The 13073-nt window shown below is 34.8% G+C and overlaps 1 protein-coding gene across 2 annotated transcripts in view; it reads left to right on the top strand.

Annotated features, from left to right (window-relative positions):
- LOC135221101 (lysosome membrane protein 2-like) overlaps positions 1-12227 on the top strand; it is a 36973-nt gene extending 24746 nt beyond the window's left edge. For both annotated transcript variants that reach the window (XM_064258910.1, XM_064258909.1), the window contains 6 exons: positions 508-776; positions 2343-2464; positions 3277-3395; positions 6595-6720; positions 8022-8084; positions 8925-12227. In XM_064258910.1, coding sequence (XP_064114980.1) covers positions 508-776; positions 2343-2464; positions 3277-3395; positions 6595-6720; positions 8022-8084; positions 8925-9167 — 942 coding nt within the window. In that variant the 3' untranslated portion in view covers positions 9168-12227. The remainder of the gene's footprint in view (positions 1-507; positions 777-2342; positions 2465-3276; positions 3396-6594; positions 6721-8021; positions 8085-8924) is intronic.
- The last annotated feature ends 846 nt before the right edge of the window (positions 12228-13073 follow it).

Here is a 13073-nt window from a genome sequence, read left to right as displayed (position 1 = left end):
ATGAAAGCTTGATAAATACCCATAGTTGAAGAAAGTGAGGTTTTACAAAAATTCAGAAGTTGGTTAGCACTTCCATGTGTTGACTTGAGATTAGTTACAAGGTTAACTATATGGTAGCTCTCCCACCAACCACTCTGCTTAGTCCCTGGGGCAAAAGATAAAGTGACACCTTACATGCTAGAAACTTTCGTGGTATCCGTGCCCACTCTTGGTATAGTAATTATAAATTTCAGTACATAGTATATGCATAACACCAGTTGATAAAGATATGTGAAAAATTAATGCAAAGGGATGTGACAATGAAGTAGCTTAATGATACAAAGATGAAGTAAAATTGTTTGATGATGTTTTAGTTTAAACCTTTTTGTATTTTATTAAATGTAATTGGTAAAAATATTACTTCAGCACCCAGACATCAGTGCAATGTACGCTTGCAATCTAATTATGGTAGACTGTTTACGTTTACACAAGTTGAGCAAATGTGTATGTAAAGAACTTTTGTTTCAGAAAAATGGTTCAACAGATGGCTTGTTTAATGTATTCACTGGAGAAGAAACAATGAAGAAATATGGCATTATAGATAGCTTTAATTACATGAAGAAATTGGATTATTGGAAAACGAAAGAGTGCAACATGCTCAATGGAACAGATGGATCCATATTTCCTCCTGGAGTCACGGACGACACCGTTTTGTATATGTTTAATGATAATCTTTGTCGTTCCGTGCCCTTGACTTTCGCTGGTGATATTGAGCAGTATGGAATCATATCAAAACGGTAAGACTTGAAACTCTCGTACTTTCTCTCTCTCTATCTTGGCCTGCCACCTCGGTGGCTGCGAGTTCAATTTTCGGGCATTCCATTGAGGAGTGAGATATGTGTATTTCTGGTGATAGAAGTTCACTCTCGACGTGGTTTGGAAGTCACGTAAAGCCGTTGGTCCCGTTGCTGAATAACTGGTTCCATGCAACGTAAAAGCACCATACAAACAAACAAACAAATCAGCAAATCTTTTGCTATGTTGGCTGTGTTAGTTTACCCCCTGATACTTGACATTGTTAGCTCCTAGGCATCGCTGCATATTATTGCTGGAATAATTTGTAGATTTTGTATACAGTATATTTTAGTTACTGGATGTTGTGACTTATACTGTATCAGCTTTAGTTATCAAGTTATTTGTCATCATATTAGAACCTATTTAGAGTGCAGAAAAGAAAATTTGGGTCTTGAAAATTTTATTAGTCGGACAGTATTGACATATATATATACAGTGGTCCCCCGTATGTGTGGGGGGATGCGTACCAGACCCCCCGTGAATAGTTAGAACCCGTGAATGTTTGGAACCCCCTGTAAAAACTCTAAAAACAGCCTATTTTGTTAGTTAAAACTCAAGAAAAACCCACTAAAAATTTTTATGCTTAGTTTTTTAATAGTTTTATCTCAAAAAGTGCATTTTATGATGAAATTGATAAAAAGAACCCAAGAATTTATGGATATTTATCTTTGAAAAATACAGCGAGTGTGCGAATTTTCCGCGAATAATGCGAGGAAACGTTCCCGAGAGAAATCTGCGAATGTGCGAGTCCACGAATCCGGAGAACACGAATACGGGGAGTCCACTGTATATGTAAATTGTCATGTACAAAGTACGGGTGGTCCCCGGTTATCGGCTGCTTCACTCTATGGTGCTTTGGTTTTATGGCAGTTTTCGAAAATATTCATTAAAAAGTAAGGTTTCTTATGGCATCACATTCGGTTAATGGTGCCATAAGCGCCGTAAGCCACCCATCTGCTATGGTGCACCATAAGCTCACTATGGTGCGCCATAAGCCGCTATGGTGCACCGGCGCCATAAACTGAAAATAGCCATTAAGCGAAGCATGAAAGTCTAAGGGAGTAAAACATACTTATGGCACTGAGACACTTAAACAATCTTATGGGGCCGATAACCTCTTATCGGCACCAAAAGTATGTTTTACTCCCTTAGACTTTCACACTTCGCTTCATGGCGATTCTTGCTTCATGTGCCTGGCCAGGAACGGAACCCCTGCCGATAACCCGGGACCATCTGTATATGATTGCTTTCATTAGCCTTTCTTAAATTTCAGTCCATAAAAAGTTAATGGCCTTATTATAATGTCTTATCAAGCAGAGGCAGCGATTTCTTGTTTAATATTACTTTAGAGATTTTGATCTAAACCAGTAGTATGGTTGTCTTAAAGAAGGAAATGATCTTTTGGTATACTTTTATGAGATTGTATTAAAGTTAAATATGTAAAGTTAATGAAACTGGTAAAAAAGTAACTGTATCATCTCATTTTGATGTAACTATATAATTCCCAGGTTTGCCCCACCTAAAGATGTGTTTGCCGATGTTGATAAAAATCCAAATAATGATTGCTTCTGTGTAGATGGCCCTCCTTGCCTTGGTGGAGGATTGTTCAACATTAGTGCCTGCAAATTTGGTAAGAATTTAATTATTCTGTACTGTATGTTAGTAAGTACTGTATTGCTACATTGTCGGGGATAAGTGAATTGAGTAGTTTACAATTCTAATGAGTGTTTTGGGTTTTCAGTAAGATTTTGATAGTCCCTCCTATAAAATCACAGATGATTTTATTTCTGTGTATGTTTACAATTTTAAGTGTTCCCTTCAAGATAGTTATGCCATTTAGTGTTAGTAGTTGATTTCTGGCAAATTACAGCCACCCCTCAATTGGGCTACATACTTCTTTTCACCAACACATGTAAACATACATTAGCGATGATTTATGCAAGAGGTCCGTTTCATTAATTTTATCTACCTGTTGCCTTTCATGTATCCTCACAAAACTTGTAATTGTCCTGAGTTGCATATTGTTTGTTCTAAGTCTAACAGACACCATGGTCTTAGTGACGTATCTTGCGTGAGTAAGAAAACGAACCAAACGTAAGATCATGGTATTCATTGTTTCAAGTTGTAACCAAGTAATTCTGGCCTGGGTTTTGAAGTTGTTGGAGGACAAATGGCTCAATAGTGAGCAACAAAATTGTAAACTGGAGTCTTTAGTTCCTGTGGTGCCATTGTGGAAGGTTGGCATAGTTTTTGACTAAGATACAAATGTGGATTTGAGAACTAGACTGATAACTATTGACTCCTTATTGGGTTCTATGGTTCATGACTGATGGTGAGCTTTGTCTCCAGATTTCATATATTAACCAATTGGATAATATCAGTTAATGTAGTTTTTGAAAAAAATTTAAATAGTCATTTCTTTTCATAGTCATTTACTTTCAGGTTCTCCAACTGCAATATCATGGCCACACTTTTACCAAGCAGACCAGAAGTACTTAGATGCTGTTGTGGGCCTCAAGCCTGATCCAAAGCGGCATGCATTTTACATGGATATAAGCCCAGTATGACGAGTTTTTTTTTTTTTCAATTTATTAGAATGTGTATATGTATATTGTTCAGTAGGGATGCCTCTAGCAGACTTAGATTTACAAATATGGTTATTGGAAGGATTTAACAGTCATGCATATGACTTATTTAAAAAAAATAATAATAATTTTGCTACTTGAGGCTTCATAATTTACTCAGTTGTGTTCTGGAGTTAAGTGGCTTGTGCTCTTGCACGTTAAAGCCAAAATTTCTTGAATAGTCATTTAGACTTGCTGTATGAAGTTAATCATTAATACAGTTCCAGATTCTATAGGTTCTTGATAATGCTACACGAGTAATTTAGGCAAAAAAATAGTAAGTTTATTAAGGATGAAAGTAAAACAATCATGATTGTGGTGTGAATTTGAACGATGTTGATTATAACTTCTTCTAGTTCAGGGTGATTTAGTTATGCTACCTTTTGTATGATTGCATGCTAGCAACTTTTTCCACACTTTGGAATTTCTGTCCTCTTGTATTAGCAACCCTCATCAATTACAGCAGCTACCATCTGTCCTCTTGTATTAGCAACCCTCATCAATTATAGCAGCTACCATAACCAGGTGGACATACCCACCCAGATTTATGAGTTTCGTTGCGATGGTGGTTTTGCTTCATTAAGAAAGGACATGGAAGTCAAGATGGTCAAGGACTGCTGCCATTTTGTCTGCTTTATCTGCTTAGTCTTTCGTCTCCAAATCTACAAAGAACTAGTCGTTTGTCATGGCTAGTGGTGAAGCATTACCATCATGAGATATTTCTCAGCACAGCTTTTGCAGTCTGCCTGCTTCTCCCCCTGTTTGCACACTTATGCCTTGCCTGCTGACTGTATTGCCTTGTCATATACGGTTCATTTGAAGGAGCGACTAATTTAGTGTTGAGTAAGCAGATGGAGAGCTTAGGCAATCTGCAAAACTACTACAATACCTCCTTTTGAAGTGACTGAGAATGGCATCGACTGGAACACTTACAATAGATGACTCTCCCACCAATTGACTGTTTTAGATATTAGCAAACATGTCCTACTGCCATGGCTTGAAGACATTCTGCTTCATAGCCTGGTCACAATCGCTCTCACGTGAGGTCCTAGTACCTCATAGGTGAAGATCCATTATCAGCTTCATCGAAGGAACCTTAAGGGGCCATGTGTCTTTCTTGTCATCTTTGTCAGATGTACCTTTAAGCACAAAGAGTACCATCTGTTATACCATTAGACAAGCAGTTACTGCCACTTGCTTATCCAAGCAACTTCAAGCCATGACCATCCCTTGGGTCAAGTGAATAATCAGGATTGTAAGGACTGGTAGGAGTAAGAGTAGAGACCTTGCCAATCTTTACATAAGGATACCAGCAGTAGCTCCTGTCACCAAGGACATGACGCTGCCAGCATTGACAGCAGCCAGCATGATATCCACATTCAGAAGGCTGCCAGTCAAGAGAAACTGACCTAGGCCATCATCAATAGTGAATTTTTTAGTTCTTACTACGTATAGGGAATACTGTAAGATAAGTGTATGTATTTTAAAAACAAAGATATACTATCAGAAGCAGCTTCCTGTTACTGTTTACTATTTATTCCTTTTTTCCCTAGGGCCCTACTGTGCTGGAGGCGCTCTGCAATGTCTTTAGTATTAGTTGGCCTCGAGGTTCATTTGAGATTATCCGTGGATTGTCAGTCAGTGTGACCTTGTCATCTTCGCTTTCTTTGAATGATTTATCTTACCAGTTGCTTCATCAAGGGGAAGGAGAGAGAGTTCTCATTGCCAGAAATTAATTTGACTCTTAGACTATGGAGAGAGTGCCTCCCAGTTTCCGTAAAATGACAAGCTTTGATTCTGTGAAGGTCTAGATTATGCTCGTTGAGTATTTTGATAGACAAGTAGGATGGTCATATCTTTCCAGGATAAAGCTTGACAGGGGTTTTGATCTTGAAGCTGCAGAGCATGCATAAACCAAAGGAAATAAAGCTTTAAAAAAAAATTGTTTAACCTTCTGCAGTTTACTACTAAAGCATTGTCAGTGATGCGAGGCTTATAATGGGTGGATGAGAAACCAGCAAAGGAAGATCAGTGACAAATCTAAGTCTGTCAATGCTGGATCTGCTGATTGCTACAGTAAGATTTCCACTGATGAATTGTACCTATTTCACAGAGGCATCCCTGAAAGAATATCAGCATCAATTTGAAGAGCTCATAAACTAAAAACAAAGGATATGACATGCCAATCATAGATTTTCACACCTGGACCACCAGCTGTATGACTTAGGGATACAGCAAAGCACTGCAGCCTTTTCTTTCCACTTATGTTACCTTTATGGCAGCTGAAACCTCAGAGTTATTTTAGTTTTCTGTGAAAGAAAACTAGTAGTGACGGCTTTGTCCATCCGCGCTCAAATTGTAAAAACTACTGATGCTAAAGGGCTGCAAATTGGCATGTTGATCATTCACCCTCCAATCATCAAACTTGCCAAATTGCAGCCCTTTAGCCTTGGTAGTTTTTATTAGATTGAAGGTTAAAGGTAGCCATAATCATATTTCTGGCACCGCTATAGGTACCAACAACACAGGCCACCACTGGACCTTGATTTAGTTTCATGAGCTGTAGCTGAAAGATTCATACAGCATTATACTCTGTACAGAAAACTTGATTGTGCCAAAGCATTTTTTACTTTTTTGTGGTAGTTACCATGCTGAGCTGAAGGAATTGGGTTTTTGGAACCATTAGTATTGTTAAATCTCTGCTGTATTTTAGTTGATGTATGGAACACAATCCTTTAAAGAAACATGGCAAATTCGTATTTGTGGAGAGTTTCCAGATGAATTGCAGTATGTATTCTTTAATTAGAAACCACAGAGTCATCCCTGAGAGCCAAGATTTGTAGCTTTGTGGTCTAGTTAGACATTTTTTATATTTTTTACTGACTCTGTGTGTTACACACAATCTGGAAAAGTTGAAAGCAGGTAGTTTTGCCTTTTATTAAAAGTACAGTAGTCCATTCATGCAATTATCCTTTTTATTATTATCATTTTCAAAATTAAGGTTTTAAATACATATACTATTGATGATGATGACTTGTGCTGATGATTTGAGAAATGTTTTGCAGATTGGCAGGATATATTTGTATTAACACAGTACTTACATACTGTGAGTGATAAATTGAACTTGATTTTTCAGCGCACTGGAACACCAATTAGGGCCGAAGCTCGTTTGCAGATCAACATTGCTGTGGCTAGTGTGCCAGAAATCAAACCAGCTGCTGGACTCAGAGATATGATGTTTCCAATTGTCTGGTTTGAAGATGTAAGGGAAACATTAATTTGTCTTGAAATGCTTTGCATAGGAATGTAGAATGGTGTGGAGGTTACATTTTTGTGTTGATAGTATTTTTGCAGTCTCTTTCCAACTGTCAAAATTTCTTAATTATCAGGAAGAATGAATAAATTGCATTTTCTTTCCAGGAGATATTTAGTCACATACTTCAGTTAAGTGTTGCTTATTGGAGTTTTAAAATTTTTTATGTCTGATACAGTTTTGCAAGTAGTTAGTTATTTTGAGTTAGTGAATTCATGGGGGTTATGTTAAATTTAATAAATTTTAGTTGGAAGACATATTTTTTAGGCCATTTTTAACCAAAAGCTGTTAATATAGCCAGCCCAATGATAAAAAAATGAGTCTTGCATTAATCATCATCAACCATTTTTGTAACAATGAAATGGCTGCCTACATTCAGAAAGCATAATAACTTTAGGGAATAATTTATTATTTGGGCTTAAACAAGTATTAATAACTTTCAGTTGATGACAAACCTATTAAAATGTTGTGACTAATCTGTACTAAATAGCAGACTAACCTTTTCAAAGCACTTTTGAAAGTTTTTTTTTTTTTTTTTTCTGGATTGTCTAAAGTTAATGTTCCATGTGAATGAGGCGACACTATTTGTTTTTATTGGCTCCTGAGTGTCGTGAACCACTACAATGTGGTGTCAGTTTTCATGTTTTTTAGCACGCTGAATGCATATAGAAGGAAATTTGAGAATTAATATAAGATAATATAAAATTAATGAAGAATTTGCTATTTGCTTAAGTGGCTAGTGCTCATTTATCAGTGCCATTTTTTGAGAGTAATTTTGCTTCATAAATTTATGGTGACAAGTAATGGAAAATTAGTTGATAGTAATATTAAAATTGGTAACAAAGTTTTATGGGATAGTTCTTACATTTTAGATATCAAAAGTAGACCACATGCTTTAAGGTTTCCTCCATGAACTAAAAAAGTAAATCTAGTAAGATGTATTTTATGAGACTTGGAACTGACATGAAAGTTCCATCAAACTTCTATGATAGAATACACTACCTATGGTAGTAGGTCTGCTGGTGTATACTCAGCCATATGTTTAAAACTGCGTATCATTATAGCTTTGCATGTTGGTTAACCCTATATTTTGAGTATTTTCCAGTTATATATTCAAATATAATTCAAGCTATACTATTCAAATACGTATATATGAAGCATGTGGAAGTGTGTGTTATAACTTTATAATTTCTTAAAAAACATTACACAGTAAAGTAGGTTACAAAACTCATATTTGGCTTATTTTTTAGGCTGTCACAGAGATGCCAGGGCATCTGGTAAAACTTCTGCAGACTGCTGAAAATGTTCCTGCTGTGAGTATTTTTCCCTTTTTTTTATGCATGGATATGAAAGTGACTTAGACTTAACAGTAAAGGTTTTATTGTTCAAATACTGAATTTATTTTTAATAGTCTTTTGTTTTGTCCTGCATATCAAGACTCAATATTATCATCTTAGGGATACTGCTTTAACACTTGACTAGCTAGTTTATCCCCGATTTCCTCTTAAGTATTGAAAACATCACCCCACTGTGTATCCAATTAAGACAAAATTTAACATATGCCAATTCTGGTCTGGTATATTTCTTAATTAGTAAAAGTATTGAGTCAGAATGCCACTATAGAGGTAATCTTGATATTTCTGAGAACATTTCAATTGCACGTTACAGAATGAAATAGTGTAGTAATAAATTAGATTTATGTAAAAGAAAACATCAGGTGTACCTTGTAAAACGAGTATCTTCAAACTGATGGTTTTTTAATCTTTATCCAACAGCTGGATAATTTTTTTTTCTTTGTGAGGTACATTTTATTCACATCAGTAAACATTTACATATACTGCACGTATATAGTGGCTTAGAGCTGGCTTCAGTCCAAATCAGAGGGCAGAGGGCACAAGACTAAGTCTCATTCTGAGAGTTCTGAAGCCAAGGCTGAGACAACGTGGCCTTTAAGGCCTCTACGTATACAGAACCTCAAATTGTTTACTTTGTTACTGACAAGGCCAGTAACAGTTGCAAATATGAATAATGTTTGTGTACTAGTTGCTGCCTGAAATGCTAATTTCTTGTGTAAATGCTGATGAAATTTTTAAAACTTTATCTTTATAGGTGTGTATCCTGCAATACTAAATTGAATTACTGGTTCCTTGCAGGTAACCAAAGCTAGTATGACTCTAGCATTCTTTGTCATTGGAGGAGTTTTCGTTGTTTTAGCAAGTATATCAATACTTGCAACTTACTTCAACCTTCCTGTACCTTTCCTCAACTTGAACTATAAAAGTGATGAGAAGAGCGATGATAAGGTCCATCAGATTAACCCTACGGAGAGGAATGCTTCAAGACCAGAATTAACAGGACATGATAATCCAGCAGTTGCTGACAAAGATGAAGCATGACAATATGGGACAGTCCCACACACGTACAATAGATGGCAAAGAAATGGCCATTATCATCCAAGTAGTTATTGCAATACTAGTTATTATCCTAATCCTCATTTTGCTAATAATTATTCATTGCCATATTCAAATACATACCATCCGTCCCAAGCAGATTTGTATCGTGCATGTAGGGGATCAGGAATGTCTTCATGGGCATCATGGCAGGCCTATCCAATGCATTCCTATAACTCTTATTCAGAATACCCCTGCCAACCAATATATGGCTACCATACAATCCAGCATCCGAGGTCTTCCTCAAATAGATATAGATAGAAGATCTAGTTTTTGAATCAGGTTTTGTATTATTGAATTTTAAATGCAGTAAAATGAATCCATCTGTGAACAGGGAAATAGTATTCAGTGGTAATGATATATCTTGTATTCCATGGTAATATCTTGTACACGAGGTCATGGAAATTGACCTTAAGATTTGCTTATGATAAGCTACAGAAATTATTTTTATATGATTTAGAGCTTAAGGCATGTCATTTTTGGTGCTGAATTTTTAACTTTTTAATATTTTTCAGTATATGATTGCCTTGTTTTTAAAATATATTTCAGTATATGATTGCCTAGGTTTTTTTATTTTTTATATTTATTTTTTTTGTATTTTTGTACGTGTCGTGAAGACTGTCCTAATTTTTCAGTATATAAGTTGTTTGATACTGTTGTAAATTTTCTTTTCTCTTAAGATAACTATTAACATTAATTTTTATTTGTCTGGAAGGAATTTTATATGTTTTAGATGAACCAGAGCTTGATTTTGGCTTTTAGGTTTGGATAACTGTTGGAGCACTTGTCATCAGGAATTATAATTTATGTATAAATTACTTTAACAGAAATCATCTAAACACTTATGTAAATTGTGTAAGCTTTTATCTTTTGACCATTTGTGTGGTGAAATTGTGTGTACTTCCTGTCAGTATGGTTACCTGGAAGTTCTAGATTCTTCTTGGAATCATTATTTTGTGTACAATTAAACACAAACTGTCATTAGTTTCATAGTCGTGCACATAAAGTGGCTAAGATATACTATGTGATAGCGTGTGGCAGTGTCAAAGGGAGTTCAATATAAAGAGGTTTTCAACACTGCATTTTGATAGTGCCTTACTTTTAGAACTGCTGAGTGTACATGTGTTTCAGAAATAATCTCATTTTTAGTGTTCAGTTATTTCATGATTTGTTTTTGAAAGTAACGCATTGAAGGAAGTTTGTGTGGAAAAGTTAGGTTTTTACTTGATTGAAGTATGCAAAGTGGTCTTGGATGGAAGTGATAAGTTGAACATTCCCTATTTCATTGTAGTTCTAGAATGATATGTAGTAACTGAAGTAGTAATTATTACATGTTAGCTGTGATGTACTTTAACCTCTTTCAATAGAAAATTGAATCTCTTAGTTTTGTATAGGTTGTAAATAAATCTGTTATTGATTATCCATTCAAGGTTCTATGTAGTGACAGGAGAATGTGTGCAATTGCTCTGGTGAAATCCTGGATTATTACTACAAATGAAGTGCACATCTGTTGTAATGTGCGTTTATCTTAAACAAGGTCACATCTAGCACTTGGTAGTTTATGCAGTGATAAGACTTTAAAGAAAACATTTTTTGTAAATTTTTTTTTTTTATGTAAGCACTATTTGGTTCAACTTGGTTTCCAAGTGCTGTAATTATGTCTTTTTTTGAAAGGAGGGAAATAAGTGTAATGTAAATGACCTACTGGTTTTTTAAGAGTTCTTGCCACACCATTAGAACAGATCCATTTTATTTAATAGACCAAGTTCCAGCTGTTAATTTCATTTGGGTGGTATCTTTTTACAATTATTACTAAAGAATTTTGAACAACAGCTCATTATCATTAGCAAAATTCATGGTAACTATATTTTCATTATTGAAGTGAATTGGCATGAAATTTGGTATTGAAGTAGAATCGAGTAGTAGTTCTAAAGCATGTAGAAAGATTAGTACCATAAAAATACAGTATTAAGGTTTTCTTCGAAAACAAATTGTCCACTAAAGACACTAATTCAATGTAAATTTTAGTTTTCCAGAATCCTAAGTGCATGACTTAAAATTTTTTTAAATCACCATTTCATATTAGGAAATATGTCTAGTACTTAATGTGCCATGGTATTTTTAAATTTACAACTTTTTTTGCTTTAACACTAAACCCCCCAATGGTCATTCTGTTTCTTTTTATTTTTTTCTGAAAGGCCTTTGTTTAACCACCTCAACCCCATTTTGATTTTTTTTTTTATATCCTTCTCTTTAGGATGTTACTGTGAAAAAGTAGATTTTTCACCATTTATAGTGGTAATGTGAATGAATGCTCTCTTTAATTGTAGAGAATTTTGAGGAATTGAGTTTTTGAACCATCTGAAAATTTAGTTAACCTTGGGCTTAGTGAAGTTCTCAGAAATTATTTTAGGTTCCTAATGTTCTCAAACTCAAAAGTTTTGTTATGTGAAGTGGAAGTAAATAGTATTGCACCAAGTTCTGCCTTTTCACAAAGGCAAAAGTAAAACATATATATATAATTGTACACAAACTTGATGCAAGTAAGTAGTGGTCTGATCTTTCTAAGCTGGTGATGCATTTTGTAGAAAAGGTAAAAAAGCAATTCATGTTATAGTATACGGTTTTGATGAAGTTTACTGTAATGAAGTTAACTGGCACTATGTGGCGTTTTAATTTTTTCTTAAATACCAAATTTGTCATGTTTTTCATATTTTGAAAATTGTGCCTTATACTATATATAATTTTGTTACAGTGACTGGAGTTACGGATTTCCACTTTGCTTGTCAGGTATAATTTCACTTAGTTCACTTTTTTTTTATTGCCCAGAATTCAAGATGATGTTAATACAACCACATTACTTCACTATATATGTGTAGTTAATGGGTTTGTGATGAATTCAATGCATCTTGACCAAATTTGTCTATAGCTGTGCATTTTTTAATAATTGTTTTAATGTTACACAGGACCACCACATGTTGTTTTTATAATAAAATTTTTTATTTATTTTGATTTTCCTAATCCCAATATAGTATGCTAGACTTTTTCCACCAAGTTACATCATCATGACCCTTATAAAGCATTTTTGCCCAATATTTTTGATGAGGTTTGTGAAAACAGCTTAGAGGGTAGAATTGTTAGATGGACATAAATTTGGATCATTTTCAGTTAAAATATGAATACTAGTCCAGTTATCAGAGGTCTTGGAAAAACCTTCAGTTTACCACGAAAGTACAATGCTGCTAATACATAACTTGTAACATATATCAAAATCACAAAAATAGTTGTTCAAACAGTAATCAAGAAGAACACTATATATAAGTTTTATTTATACTCCTACATTTACTGAAAATCCCCCTAATCAATTTTTTCATCACTGTACCTGTAGACTTAGGTGTGAGGGGTTTCTTGAACTCTGGAAACTTATATTGCATATTTTTAATTACTATTGATTGACTTAGAGGACTATTAATTTAGGAAAATTGTCCTGGTAAATGGGTAATGGAATGGATTCGCAACTAATATTGGGGTTCATATGGAGATCATTAACCACCCAATAAAATTTGAACATTTGCTAACACAGACCACTTCAGGATTCAAAGGTTGGACTGGTTCCAGGTACATATAAGTGCTGGTAATCTTACCAGTCAGCCCACCAAAATGATGTTTTCTTGTTTGTTTTACATTTAATTTTTTAAGTTTTAAAGGAGACCTTTTTGGCAATCCTTTGATGCAGCTGATAACTTAAGATATGAGTTAGCAAACTATCCTATTAATTCTAAGTTTAAGTTTGCTGTACATGAGACCAGAGCCTTGTAGAAAAATCTAAATAGCTATTACAGAGCTAGCCCA

Source organism: Macrobrachium nipponense, chromosome 2, assembly GCF_015104395.2.
Source record: "Macrobrachium nipponense isolate FS-2020 chromosome 2, ASM1510439v2, whole genome shotgun sequence".
In the NCBI taxonomy this organism is placed as follows: domain Eukaryota; kingdom Metazoa; phylum Arthropoda; class Malacostraca; order Decapoda; family Palaemonidae; genus Macrobrachium; species Macrobrachium nipponense.
Note: the sequence above shows the minus strand (reverse complement) of the source record. Positions and strands in the feature narration are given on the sequence as shown.